General features: G+C 39.3%; 1 protein-coding gene across 1 annotated transcript in view; it reads left to right on the top strand.

Annotated features, from left to right (window-relative positions):
• Positions 1-11,261, top strand: part of gabra3 (gamma-aminobutyric acid type A receptor subunit alpha3) — a 725,881-nt gene extending 714,620 nt beyond the window's left edge. The window contains exon 10 of the mRNA XM_077197385.1: positions 9,390-11,261. Coding sequence (XP_077053500.1) covers positions 9,390-9,737 — 348 coding nt within the window. The 3' untranslated portion in view covers positions 9,738-11,261. The remainder of the gene's footprint in view (positions 1-9,389) is intronic.
• Positions 11,262-15,611: the final 4,350 nt, after the last annotated feature.

Here is a 15,611-nt window from a genome sequence, read left to right as displayed (position 1 = left end):
GCTGTTTTAATGGCATCATTTATGTGTGTTTGTTTACAGTTGGTTAGAGGGCAAAGAGGTGAGTGCTTCACTGTTTCAGTGCACTGTTCAGTGTTGCCGCGGTCATTCCCCTGTGTGATCCAGCACTGGTGACGGGTCCCATTTCCTGAAAGAGCAACATGGGTGAGATTGCGTCTTTTTCAAGATGTCACTCCATCCGTGCGTTTCTGGATGCGGTCGTTCCCTGTCCCCTTCTGACAGTCACAATGGTTGCATCACGTGTTTGAAGAGTGTATTTATATACATATATATATTCAGCACGCTGAAGCAGCTTTTGTGGATAGTTCATGTTCTCATCGCGGTGTTAAGATCGAGACTCACCATCATGCGTGAAGGTGGAGTCCCCATTACCACGCCCTGCTACGCCGCTGTGTGGGATGGCTTATCAGAGGATCATAGTGATGTTTCTCCGCCCATTAACCAATCCCTGTGGGCCCCTCACTCCTCTATCACACCGCGGCCTGTGGAGCCCCCGTTGAGCGCGCTGGTCCCTCTGTAATGGACCGACCAGTCGTTTCCTTCGGGGCCCCTCCAGAGGACAGGATGCCGATTGCAGCATCGGAGGGTGAGCTGACCTCTGGAAATGATGACTCGGCTGCGTTATCTCCCTCTGGGAGTGTCTGAGCCAGATCCAGAAATGTCAGCTATGCTGAAACAGGCCACCGAGGCTGTCGGGCTCAAGTGGAATCCTTCACCGTGTCCCAAACAGTCTATGTTGGACTTGCTAGTTCTCAGCTCGCTACCTCAGTGCCTTTCTTTCCCAAAGTGTATGGAGAGCTTACCAGGTCGTGGACGGCACCTCTCTCTGCCAGAAATGGCCTGAGTAGCTCCTCCCCCCTCACTATCCTTGACGGAGGAGCGGGGTGGGTTACGAGGCAATCCCTCCCGCCCAGCCTGTGTCAGACGCCGCCAATCCAGGTGGGAAGCGTAAGGCCCTGACACAGGCCACCCAGTGATGGGGGAACGAGCTCTTCAGATTGTTACTGTTCCGCCGCTTCCTCTGTTCCTGGGTCCCAAGAATTTTAGAAGCATATTTGCTCAACACCTAGGTGTGATGAATATCACTGAGCTTGGGTGGAAGCCGAGCAAAAAGGAATCGCAAGCCGATTCTGATGTTATAGTTTGTGGCCGTCTGGACCGGTTGGGAAGCTTGGTGGAGGACAGGGACCCAGTTAGGAAGGCCCGAAGCGGCCTGAAGCAGGGTCTGAGTGTGGTGAAGAACACTAACCTGACTCCACGAGATGGCCAGGGATGCATGAGACCATATGTGTATTCTCCACATGTTACCTCCCTTCGGGCAGGATGTGGCTTCCGCAGCATATTCCTTTCCATCAAAAGAGAATGCTTTCCCAGTGGTCTTGTGGAACAGCAGTGACTTCCCTGGCCTAAGCCCTGTCCCATCTCGCCAAAAATAATGCGGGGGGAGATCAGAAGGCTTTTGTCTAGGCACTGGAAGGTGGCAACACTAGTGGCGTTTTAATTGGGATCCCAATCAGTCGACACGTTGACTCGTCAAATGTGAGCGACGGAAAGGGAACGTCTCGGTTACGTATGTAACCCTCGTTCCCTGAAGGAGGGAACAGAGTCGAGTCCCGTCGGTACTATTGCTGGACCACCGTTGACTCTGAGTTACGCTCGGCTCCTCAGCGAAAAACAACTAATACATACAACCACTTCTGTATTTATACCTGCGCTGCGGGGGCTGAGTGTGTGATGCATTTCAGGCTCACCAATGTGCATTGGCTCGTTTGAACAGTATTCGAAGAACTACGTCGACTATGTCTCCATTCCCTCCTTCAGGGAACGAGAGTTACAAAGGTAACCGAGACGTTCTCTGCGATTGGCGCTTCTCCTCAGCACAAGTTTGGTATTTTTTAATCCCCTGGGGTCGGCAGTGCAAAATAAACTCAAATAACTCTGTCGATTTTTGTCATACAGGCAAGTGTTATACATCATTAAAAACTGGTAAATGTCTTCTTTTTTTGTGTACACTAATAATAAAAACAAAAAGTTGTGTTTTTCGTAAAATAAAGAAAAAAAACATGATGCACGTTCTGTCTTCTCTCTCAATGTGAAGTTTATTCTGAAACGCGACACAAAATTTTCTGTAACTCAGCCAGTACTTGCCACCCACACATGAAAGTAATGTCTTAACAAAGCTTGAAGTCTTCTTTTTTAAATGTAGTAATTCATATCAAAAACAAATATTCCCGGTTTAAGAAATCCGTATGAAAGCAACGACATGTACAGTGTCTCCAGCCCGAGCTCATTAACTTTAATTTGACCACACCCCCACAAGCTCGAGCTGTTCTCATTCAAATGATCTACGTGAAGGAACGCAGAGCTGTTAACGCCCTCATCAGCTTGAAATAAAGATTTAGCGACTCCAGTATTTCTCTACTTTTCATAAATTTGGAAGACTGTTTGTGCTGTGGATTTACCTTGGATTTACCTCAGAAGAAGACATTTTGATTATGAGAACAATTTCAAAGGTAAGAGACATAATAGTATGTGTTTTATTGTTGCATAAACTTTACATTGTAGCTACTAAACTGGTGCCAGCCTAAAATGTTATGAAATGAGATACAAGTATGCTAGTATGAGTGTTTATTCTAATATGGTGAATATTTTAATGTTTAGACCTGTGTTTACTGTTAAATACTGTGTTTGTGGATATCTGCTCAAACGTAGATGTATAATGTAACAATAATGTTTCATAGTTTGGAGCGGCTCGATCGCTGCACGCGCTGAGTTTGGGTCTGAGTCACCCTGTGTGTTTGAAAAGCAAATTAGGCTTCCCGCCAAACTCATCTCATTTCATAACGAATAGAAATATTTGAAGTAACATATGATAAACAATATATGTTTGTCTAGTGTAGTGTTACTGAAGTGATCATATTTAACGATTTATAGGCTGCCTGCTATCTAGGCTATTGTTATTATTTTATGCAGCCCTACACATGCCTATATACAAGGCACAACAAACTAGGTGTTCGTATATATATTTACAAAATACATATACATATATACACTGCCGTTCAAAAGTTTGGGGTCGGTAAGATTTTTTATGTTTTTAAAAGAAGTCACTTATGCTCACCAAGGCTGTATTTATTTGATTCAAAATACAAAACAAACCCAGTAATATTGTGAAATATTATTTCAATGTAAAACAGCTGTTTTCTATGTGAATATAAAGTAAAAAGCGTAATTTATTCCTGTGATCAAAGCTGAATTTTCAGCATCATTACTCCAGTCTTCAGTGTCACATGATCCTTCCGAAATCAGAAGAATATGATGATGTGATGCTCAAGAAACATTTATGATTATTATCAATGTTGAAAACAGTTGTGTACCTTTTTTTAGAATTCTTTGATGAACATAAAGTTAAAAACGACAGCATTTATTTGAAATAGAATCTTTTGTAACATTATAAATGTCTTTACTGTCACTTTTGATCCATTTAATTCCTCCTTGATGAATAAAAGTATTGATCCATTTTATTTATTTCCCCCAAAAATTCTTACTGACCCCAAAGTTTTGAACGGTAGTGTTTAATGTTACAAACGATTATTTTTCAGATAAATGCTGTCCTTTTGAACTTTCTATTCATCAAAGAATCCTGAAATAAAAATGTAAATAACTGTTTTCAACATGAAAAATGTTTCTTGAGCATCAAATCATCATATTATACTGATTTCTGAAGGATCATGTGACATTGAAGACTGGAGTAATGATGCGGAAAATTCAGCTATGATCACATGAGTAAATTACACTTTACTATATATTTACATAGAAAAGAGCTGATTTACATTGAAATATGATTTCACAATATTACTGGGTTTATTTTGTTTTTTCAATCAAATAAATGCAGCCTTTGTGAGCAGAAGTGACTTCTTTTAAAAACATTAAAAATCATACCGACCCCAAACTTTTGAACGGCAGTGGGCGTGTATGTATATATATATATATATATATATGTGTGTGTGTGTGTGTGTGTGTGTTTGTGTGTGAGTGAAAAATCTAAAATGTATTCCCAGAATCGTGCAGCCCTATAGTTTGTCTTGATATCAGCATGTTTACAGGTGTTTATTTATTTATTTTTTTAAAAAGGGACCAGATACCACTGGATGAGTCCTGCTGACTTCAACATTCACATGAGTCTCTGTACATGAACATGGTAAAATGAAAAGGCAAACACCTTGGACATGACAGGTATGTAGGCTACTATGTTTTTAGGAATGGCACAAAGGTGTGTGACTGTTTAAGTCTTTTTCTTTAGATCAGTGTGTTTACTAATGTGCTTTTCTGTCCTTTGTTGTGTATCTTTGGATTATGTTGTGTTGTAAATAAATCCAGACAATCTAAAAGCCATTCTTTTTTTATTTCTCCTCATTCTTTGTGTAAGGCTCCTCATAATGATCGGGCCTGATAGCACCTGATAGGGCCATTAGGGGAGGGTCTTTGTCTTTCTCAGGTGTAAAATGCATTCATATTAATGAGAGATCACGCCTCCTCGCATAAAGCTTTCTCACACAAAACACGTCATACAAATTTTAAATCAATATATTGTCTTATCTAAATGAGTATGCAGGATGATTTTCACATAGTTTTGGAGCAAATATTCTTGGCTACGTGATACAATTGATAAAAATCTGTGAAGAAATAATCACTTTGGGTTTTATGACCTTATTTCAGTGACATTTGTTTTTTGTTTTTTCACAAACCACGCATAAACATTATTATCTTAAAACTCCAAACTTTTACATACATGCTGCTGACATATTACTGTAGCAGAGTTTGTGCTGAATACAATGTAATAAGAATTTAGCCATGAAAATGTCACAGGTAACAGAAATAAGCACACGTCAGAGCATGTCAGAACACCTCCAGGACCCAGAAAACACTTCAGACCTCAGAGGGTTAAAGCGCAGCAATCAAACTTTGTGTATATTCATAGCGAATTCTCAATGGCAGAGTCTGAACCAATGACATGTGATTTTCAAACCCATGCTGATGTAAACAAAATTATCTTGCACTGACTGACATGTCCGAAAAGCGTGCGCACAAAGACGCCTCAGACAGTGTGATCCCAATATAGGCTACACGTATACACAGAATTAAAGTATTTCAAAATATCTGTCTTGGCAAGTATTCACACAAACATTATATGTTATGTCTTGAACGTTTGGTTAACTGTTGGGGAAAAACATCTGAAGTATAACTTTATATTTGATCCATGCGGTACAGTAGGTCTAATCAAACAACTGTGGTATCATCTTTCTTATAGATATTTGGTTTTGACTTGGTATGTGCCCAATTTGGTGTTATTACCGGTGATTTTAAGGTATGTTTTCTAGGTGATTTTGTTTTGGAACCTTCAGAAAACTTTAATTAGATTTTGCTCAAATTTGACTTTGCTGACTCAATCGACTTCAAATAGGTGTAGCTCATTCATTTTTTGTCTGATTGCAACAAATCATACATCATCATTTGATGGTTTTTTAGTAGAGAATGTGAAAATAAAAATAACTAATTTTTGAAAATGTGCTCATTGCAACTCATTTTGCCTGCACAGGTCACATATACTCTGAAGTCAAAGACAGCTTTGTGAGGACTACTTTTACTTTTATTTTTATTTTTATGGCTCAAATGTCATTATTCAGACTCCGTGTTTGGGAAAGAGCAGCCTGGATATTCTACAAAATTTCTCCTTTCTGTGTGCCACTGACGAATGACAGTCATATGGGTTTGGAATAACAGGAATGCTAGTTAAAAAAACTTTCTGTGGGTGAATTCTTTATTCCTTTGAAGGAATTTTGGAATCCAAAAAAGCAGCAACATTAAATATATGATATGAATAAGGATGCATGCATGTAGTGAAGCATTATAGTTGGATTTATTAATAGACTAGACTAGACTTGACAGCTTCTTGATGTGTAGCCTGCTTACCGAGGCTCTGTTTGTTTACTGGCATATGTTTCTCGCTGTGATATGATTGTGACTCAAGAATGAAGCCTGGTTAGTTATCTATTCAGAAACCTGGAAGCTATGACTAGACCACCAGTATGTGTGTGTGTTTGTGTGTAGTAGTACTGTATGATTGCTTCCAGGGCTTATCTTCCTTTTTGTCATTTATCAGCTACAATATGACAACTTCTGCGATTTACCATGGACATGCATTCATTTAGCTCACTCAAGCTGGAAAACGTGTATCCTCTGAGAGTCTCATCTTTACTCTGAAATATCATTACACACACACACACACACACACACACACACACACACACACACACACACAGTTTTTGCACATTTAATCAGGTAATGTTGCAAATGCCTTAAAGAGACTGTGCTAAATTGTTCCTTGGATTTTGTTGGTTAATACAACCCCAAAACAGAAAAAGTTGGGACATTTTGTAAAATGCAATAAAATCAAGAATCTGTGATTTGTTCATTTTATTAAACCTTTTATTACCCGACAAAAGTACAAAGAAACGTTTTCCAATGTCTTCACTGACCAACATAATTGTATTCTGTAAATATGAACAAAATTTGATTTTGATGGCTGCAACACACGGGACCCCAAAAAAGTTGGGACAGAGACATGTTTACCACTGTGTCACTTCACCTTTCCTTTTAATTACACTTTTTAATCATTTGGGAGTTGAGGATACTAATTGTTGGAGTTTTGCTAGTGGAACATTTGCCCAATCTTGTCTGATACAAGACAGCCGCTCAACAGTCTGTGGTCATCGTTGCCTGATTCTCCTTTTCATGATGGGTCATACATTTTCCATAAGAGACAATTCTGGACTGCAGTAAACAGGCAGGCACATCCCTTCTATGGTGCAGAGTGTCTAGAAACCACTCAGTTTTAGCATGTGCAGAATGAGGCCTGGCATTGTCTTGCTTCCCAGGAAAGATGTCATCTTGATGGCAGTTTATGTCTCTGTACAATCCAAATACATGCCTCCATGTCAATGGTACCTTCACAATAATGCAAGTTACCCATACCGTTTGCAATGATGCACCTCAGTACCAGGACAGATGTTTGCTTTTGCACCTGTCGCTGGTGAAAGTCTGGTTGGTCCCTTTCGTCTTTGGGACTGAGAACTCGGTGTCCATTTTCTCCCAAAAACAAGCTGAAACATGGACTCATCTGACCACAGCACACATTCCCATTGTCTTCTAGACCATCTGAGATGAGCACAGGCCCAGAGAACTCGCTGGCATCTCCACATAGAACTGATCTGAAGATTTCTCAAAAAGTGGCATTTCTTGATGCAGCGTCAGACTGTGTTCAGTGAAAATGGTTTTCCAAATGACTCCTGAGCACATGTGGCTGTATTTAACGGATTAGCATGATGGTATCTTGTGCAATGCCATCTGAGGGCTCAAAGGTCACGCACATTCAACAGAGGTCTACTGCCTTGCCCTACACAGACTAAGATTTCTCTGGATTCCCTGAATTTTTTGACAATATTATGTATGAAAGATGATGAAAGGCATAAATTCTTTGCAATCTTGCATTGAGAAATGTGATTTTTTTAATTGTTTGACAATTCTCTCAAGATATTTGGCACAAAGTGATGAGCCATGACCCATCTTTGCTTAAAAAGACTGAGAAGCACTTTTACACCCAAACATGATACCCTCAACTATTACCAATTCACCTGCTCATTGTGGACTGTTTCAAAAGAGTTGGATAATCTAATTTGGATAATCTTTTCACTTTCATTTGGTGTCCGTCCCAACTTTTTTGGGGTGTGTTGCAGCCATCAAAATCAAAATTTGTTCATATTTACAAAATACAATTATGTTGGTCAGTGAAAACATTGGAAAACGTTTCTTTGTACTTTTGTCAGTTAATAAAAGGTTAAATAGAACAAACAAATCACAGATTCTTGATTTTAGTGCATTTTACAAAATGTCCCAACTTTTTCTGATTTGGAGTTGTAAATTACAATCTATATTAAGCCTAATATACTGCACATATATATGTATGGCACAATGTTTTACCATTGTATACCAGTGTATTAGCTGTTTAACCTGGGTTGTGGGTGCTTTGTGAATACAGTGCAAAATATCACACACAAAAGTGACACAACTGTTTAGTGAGTTTAAGAATGAGAAATGTAAGAATCTCTTTGCTTGCTCTAATGCATTTACCAGTATAAACTGTGGTTGAAGCTTGTTTAATGCAATTTTCCTTTCATTTTTACTCTTTTTTTTTTAACATTTTGACAATCCCTGGCACTTTTGTGGACGTCCTTAATTTCGAGAGGGAAAAAAGAGGTTTCTCACAAGAACCTTAGCTATTAAATAATAATAAAAAAAAAACTTGTCAAAAGGAAACTGCAAAGGCTCCTTTATCAGCCTGCGGTCATAGCAGTACCCATATTGGCCCGACTAGAGAACTTGATGAGCACTTCCAAGTTTAACATTAAGGTGTTGATAAATTGATACATTTTCAGAAAAGCAATAGCAAACAAGCAAGGAAGAAAGTCAATATATATATATATATATTTAAATCTATAATATATACTGTATATATTATAGATTTAAATGAAACTGCCTTATTATAACCCTCTAGTTGACACACACACACACACACACACACACACACATACAAATATATATATATATATATATATAATGACAACAACAAAGGCTTAATATGGCAATTTCAGTTTTTGAGTGATAAAACATGTGTCTTGCTCACAAACTACCTACAGGATAACCAAGTACCAAATGCACTGGAAATAATCTGCTGCATCTTAACACATAAGATATGTGGATTGCAAGGTGTAAAACACATTCAGCAGAAATTATGTGGACATGTTTGCACTAGTACACCTGGTTTGCATAATTCCTTTAGTAAAATGAGTGCTAAAGCAATGCAGATTGCACCATTGTAAGTGGCGACAATTTATTCTTAGTACATTTCCTCATGTGTATGCCATATTCTGGCTTAATCAATAATATTTTTGTTTATGCATCATTACAAATTGATTTGATTTAAATCTTTGGAACATTATATTTCATTACAAGCTTGAATAGGTTTGGATTTACCTTTCAGATCAGGTGTGGTATCATGAAACATAGTTTTTCTTACTGCAGCGAATGTGATTCCCTCCCCTAAATAAATAAATAAATTAATAAAATCATATAAGTAGATAAATTGTACAAACATTAATAAAAAATGTGTCATATTTTGAGCAGTAAGAGAAAAAAAATATACTAAAAGCTCCATCAGTAAGATGAATGTTTCACTTTTGCACTGAACTAACAAGGTATACTTTTGCTTCTTTTTATGATTATTGCCCTAATTTTTCCTATTGAAATTTCCACAGAGGCGAGAGTCGTCTTCCTTTTCCAAGAAGACCAACAACACTTTCAACATTGTGGGAACCACCTACAGCATGGGCGTAGCGAAAGATCCCGGATTGACAACCATCTCAAAGAGTGCCACATCCACATCCACATCCACCCCATCACAGCCGGTCCGAGAAATCCGACTACCGAAAATGGATGGTGAATATGTGCCGGAGGGTGTAAAAAAGTCATACAATCGCGTCAGCAAAGTGGACAAGATCTCTCGTATCATCTTTCCAGTGCTCTTCTTCATCTTCAACCTGGGTTACTGGGCCACGTATGTCAATAGAAAGCCGACCATCAACCGGTCCAGCCCACAGAAATGAACATGGCGACTGCCAAAAGGGAAAAACTGCCAGTCTACCATGCTACTGTTTTCATTTTCAAAATTTCCCATCATCCTTTTTTCCCCCTACATTTTGTTGTTGTGCCAAACAACCATGTAGACACATAAACCTAGTCAGTAATTTTCCAAATTTGTATGTGACATTTCCTGTGTTGCATGAAGTAAATTAAGAATAATTAATATTATGACTTCTTAACTGGTCTCGTATGGATGATCTTTACTTACCCACTAAACCCTCCATCATTCCACACACTGTCTATCATCAGGAGGAAAACTTCAGTCACCATTGGCTGTCGGTCGCCATGACAAGTACCTTTAGCCTTTCAGCAGCCAGTAGCAATGTCTGTAGGCGTATCATTATTAACTATCTTTCCTTTGACACTCTGCAGACCCAGAGTAATATCATCTAGAGTTGTGTTCTCATCCCCATGGGTCTATGTATGTGCATTTACCTGTCCAGTAACTCTATTGTTTAAACAGCCTGAGTAGGCTCCAATATAAAGAAACTGTGTGCCTTTTTAATCACTCGCCATAGAGATGAATAGTTTGGCACATGCTGACATTGTCTTCAAGCTTATGCCTGCCTACTGAAAATGTCAGTGTTGATTGATCGTTCGCAGGTTGGTGTTAAACTCGGAGTCGTCCTCCATGCGAGTTGATTTAGAGTCGATGGTTAACCGTAAGGCTCTGCACCAGCCAACGGTTCTTTGTTTATGGCCAATATGAGCAGCCGGGATCAGAGAAAGTAGTGAGTGAATTATGAACCTATAACAGGCTATAAAGCTATTTTAGCTGTAAGGAATATCAAGACCAGATTTTAGATGTGGGCCAGTGCCACACAGGAAGGAACATGCATTCCCATTACCTCACAGTGAAGTGTTCGTGGTTTTGATCTTTACACTGATGATTTCTTGATTTATGTATTGTACAATACATATTTCATGTTTGTGAATGCACTATTTTTATTGTTATTTGAATCATACAATCTTGTTAATTTGGCAACTGCAAGTCAATATTAATTTTCCTGTGTGAGATGTCATGTACACAAAATGTAGTAGTTTCAATGCCATGTTAATTTAAGCATATATTTTAGATAATCTTAGTACATACACTCATCATGGATGTGCATTTTGCTGTTATCACCTTTGTTTCCTTATGATTTAATTTATTTCACATAGTGTGTTACATTTTTATTATGCATCATGTTTTAGAAGTAAAATCGGTAACTCTTGCCATGAAGAACATGTTTATAATTAATTATTTCCCAATTTATACTTATTTATTAGTTAGTATTACTATTCTATAAATATATTTATAAAGGCTCATTAAGACCTATACTGCATTATAAGAACAGTTACAGATACATTTATATTATTTTTTATAATTCCTTAAGTCATACATTGTCTTTTTCAATGTGCCTACTGAAGTGTGCCTACTGAAGTTTTATGAGCATCATAATCAATTATACACTGATTTATAAATTATCAAATATAAAATAGATCCAGACACACTTGTTTGCTGTACAGATTAATTATCAATTGTGTATTTAATGACAAATGCTTGCATTAGAGGTTATGAATGGTAATTTTGATTTGTTAAAATCCATATCTCCTCAGCTATATGCATGGTATTGCTTATAGCAGTTTGAAATTATACTTTAAAAAATATTGTTGCAGTGTTTTGCTAGTATGTAACTGTCACGGGAATGGTGTATGTAGAGGAAGATAAGGAGTCCAGAATTCCAATACAAGAACTTTTACTATTAACAGTGCTTGAAGTGGGAAAAGAAAGGTGCCGGTACTCTCTTGCATTGGCAAATCATGACATTTGAGATTTCTACAGTGAAAAACAAAACTTATAATAAAACTTAAAACAAGTCATGCGTGTGTGCACGTGCGTGCGATAACGGAACTCCTCCAAGCCTGCAAGTCCAAAAATACATTTAGATTACTACATTTTATTTAATTAAATGCATTTATGGTGAGATTATTATATTTTCATGTCAATTTGTGTTTTGACCACGAACCATGAGCTGTCACTTTAATTCACCGCATGCAGCACAGCAAAAATAGACTCGGAACGATCTCTGCACTGCTGTATACGCACAGCACCAGGAGTGCATTGACGGACCGCATGCGCGTGCTGTGTGAAAGCTCGAACCTGTTAACATGGGTGCGGAAAAAATACGCACTGCATACGCACTGCAAACGAAGTATATCAACATCCGTGACACTGGCGCCTTTTCTGTCAGTGGTCGAGTACCGGCTACATGCGAGAAGTAGCGGTACGCAAGAAAAAGTGCAGGTACGCTTAATACTAAAATGTAGAAGTGCCGGTACTGCGTACCGGTGAGTACCGCCCCACTTCGAGCACTGACTATTAATATAAACCTACAAGGGTGCAAACAGGCAGACGGACGGAGGATACACACACCACAATACAACGTAGAACCGACAAAGTCTAACTGAACAGAAGGAAACTAAATACAGACACAAATGAACAATAATGAGGTGAGCACAGGTGACATGGATGATGATGATGACAGGCAGGTGCGGGTAAATGAGGGAGTGAGTGCAGGTGTGAAGACAAGAGGGATGCTGGGAAGTGTAGTGCAGATGATGACAGTGTAGTGCAGACGATGACTGTGACAGTATGCCCCCTCCCAAAAAGGCGTGACCGCGCGCTGTAATACATCAACAGGGGTGGGCGCCCTGAAGGCTGACAAGGGCGTGGCCTATCCGTGGCAGGAAGCCTCTAGGGTGGAGCAGACTGTGAAGGTGGCCATGGCGGAGCAGGCTGTGCAGGCGGCCAGGGCGTAGCAGGCAGTGCTGGCGGCCAGGGCGGAGCAGGCTGCTAGGGCGGAGTTGGCAGTTCAGGGGACCAGGGTGAAGCTGGCTGTGCAGGTGCCCATGGCAGAGAAGGCCCTACAGGTGGTCGTGGCGGAGAGGATCCGTCGGGTGGCCATGGTGGAGATGACCCTTCGGGCGGCCATGGCGGAGAGGACCCTTCGGGCGGCCATGGCGGAGAGGATTTTTCAGGCAGTTATGGGCCTTTGGGCGGCCACAGTGAGAACGTATAGCCCCCTCAATTTTTTGGGGGGGAGTGACAGACTCAGGGACAGGCTCTGGGACGGGCTCTGGAACGGGCTCTGGAACATTCTCTGGGACAGGCTCTGGGACAGGCTCAGGGACCGGCTCAGGGACCGGCTCTGGGACCGGCTCTGGGACAGGCTCTGGGACAGGCTCTGGGACAGGCTCTGGGACAGGCTCTGGGACAGGGACAGGCTTGGGAAGCATGATGTTAACAGTCTCTGGCTCGGAGGACATGACGTGAACAGTCTCTTGCTCGACGGGCATGACGTGAACAGTCTCTGGCTCGGCGGGCATGACGTGAACAGTCTCTGGCTGGGCGGGGATGACGCGAACAATTTCTGGCTCGGTGGACATGACGCGAACAGTCTCTGGCTCGGCGGGCACAACATGATGAGTCTCTGGCTCGGCGGGCACGACGTGCCCAATACAAGAACTTTTACTATTACAGTTTTTGTTCGATTGCTAAACGGCAGTGAGCACAACTGGAGCTACATGTGCAAAACTCTTAACTACAGTCTGCACTACCAACAGTCACCTGAGCTAAACCGTTCACATCACCTGCAAAACTCATTCCAAGCAACACAACTCTTAACACACGTCTCAAAACAGGCTCAGTGAGCCAAACACTATGCACAACCCTCACTGAGATAACACACACTGTCACTCAGAACACACTGAGAGTAAAAACACTAGCATTAAACACCAATACAGAAAATACAAACTTTTCATCTTTACATCTGTAGAACATTCGTTTGAACAATTTCAGTGACTTCATACAAAGTAATATTTTCTTCAAAGGAAAGAGTGACATTCTTTCACATGATTTAAATTTTTAGAACATAATTATTTAAGGTAAATGAAAATTTGCAGTTTGCTTCAATAGTCTGTAGTAATTTACGGAATTATAGTAATGAGAAAAAAAAAAGTAGAAACTAAAAGAACATACTGTAATTCGAACAAATAACAAACAAGACATCTGCTTAGCCTTTCAGCTGAAATTGCAATCAGCAGTGTTTGAAAGGCACAAGGATGACATCTATTCTGTTTTGAATGTGTGGTTCACAGTTTTGACAGCAGTGTGTTAGCATTTGAACAAAGTGCTGTAAATCCACAGTGTTGTGCAGGTTGTTGTTAAAGTAATGGGATAACTGTGTAGAGTTTTGAAAACTGTGTTCAAGCAATGAAAAACGAACTAGAGTTTGGTCCACATGAACTGCTGCTGTGCAGACTGTACTTAAAGTTTTGCACGTGTAGCTCCAGTTGTGCTCACTGTCGTTTAGCAATCGAAAAAAAACTGTAATATAAACTTACAAGGGTGCAAACAGGCAGATGGACAGAGGATACACACACCACAATACAACGTAGAACTGACAAAGACGAAATGATCAGAAGGAAACTAAATACAGACACAAATGAACAATAATGAGGTGAGCACAGGTGACACGGATGAAGATGATGACAGGCAAGTGTGGGTAAATGAGGGAGTGAGTGCAGGTGTGAAGACAAGAGGGATGCTGGGAAGTGTAGTGCAGACTATGACAGTGTAGTGCAGACGATGACTGTGACAGTAACACTAAAAAGGGATTTTTTTTCCAACTGTTCGTTTTTATGATTGCTGTGTTTTTTTTTTCCTATTATTTTATTACAGGAATTAGTGTACATTAATTACATTTAGAAGTAAACAACATAAAATGTATAATGAGCCTTATGATTCATTATACTAAAATCTGTTAATCTTCATGATTTCTTAACATTAGTTTTAGTAAAATTGCATCCTATGTTCTGACTTTACTTACAGGAGTAGTTCACTTTAAAAGGAAAATTAGCCCATGATTTACTCGCCCTCAAGCCATCCTAGGTGTATATGACTTTCTTCTTTCAGACGAATACAATCGGAGTTATATTAGAATATATATATCCTGTCTCTTCCAAGTTTTATAATGGCAGTGGATTGCAACCAACAGATTAAAGCTCAAAAACGTGCATCCATCCATCGTAAACTAACTCCATGGCCGTTTGGCCTAGAATTTTACTTTGAAATGTGTTAAATATGAATATTTTTCTAACACAAACTCACTATTATTATTAACCCACAGGAGCCGTTTGGAGTTCGTTTACATTGGATGGATACACCTTTTTGAGCTTCAATCTGTTGGTTGCAATCCACTGCCATTATAAAACATGGAAGAGCCAGGATATTTTTAAATATAACTCCGATTGTATTCGTCTGAAAAAAGAAAGTCATATACACCTAGGTTGGCTTGAGGGTGAGTAAATCATGGGCTAATTTCCATTTGAAAGTGTACTGATCCTTAAAAGCCATCAATGATGCATTTATAGAGGCTAGTAACTGTATTATCACTCACAGTGAGTATTTATAAGAACATAACATGGCTATTAATAACAAAATATTCATTTATTTGACAGAAATAAATCTGAATTACTAAAAAGCCATTGTAACTTTAATATAATAACATTATATCAATGCAGGTTGCATCTTTATAAATACATTCATGGAACCATACAACTGACTAATTAATACTTATAAATCAGTGTATAATGGAGTATGAGCATGCGCATTGAAAAAGCAAATTTGTAAGGAAAAAAGACTTGTAAGGAATTATAAGAATAATATTAATGTAACTATAACTGCTCTTATTATATAGTAAAGGTCTTAATGAGTCTTTATAAATGTATTTATAAAATAGTAATACATACTTATAAAAAAGTATAAAGGAGCTAAAATTCATTATAGGCATGGT

Source organism: Siphateles boraxobius, unplaced genomic scaffold (assembly GCF_051911475.1).
Source record: "Siphateles boraxobius isolate OS27281-9 unplaced genomic scaffold, OSU_SipBor_1 11, whole genome shotgun sequence".
Taxonomy (NCBI): domain Eukaryota; kingdom Metazoa; phylum Chordata; class Actinopteri; order Cypriniformes; family Leuciscidae; genus Siphateles; species Siphateles boraxobius.
This window is presented reverse-complemented; position numbering and strand designations above follow the sequence as displayed.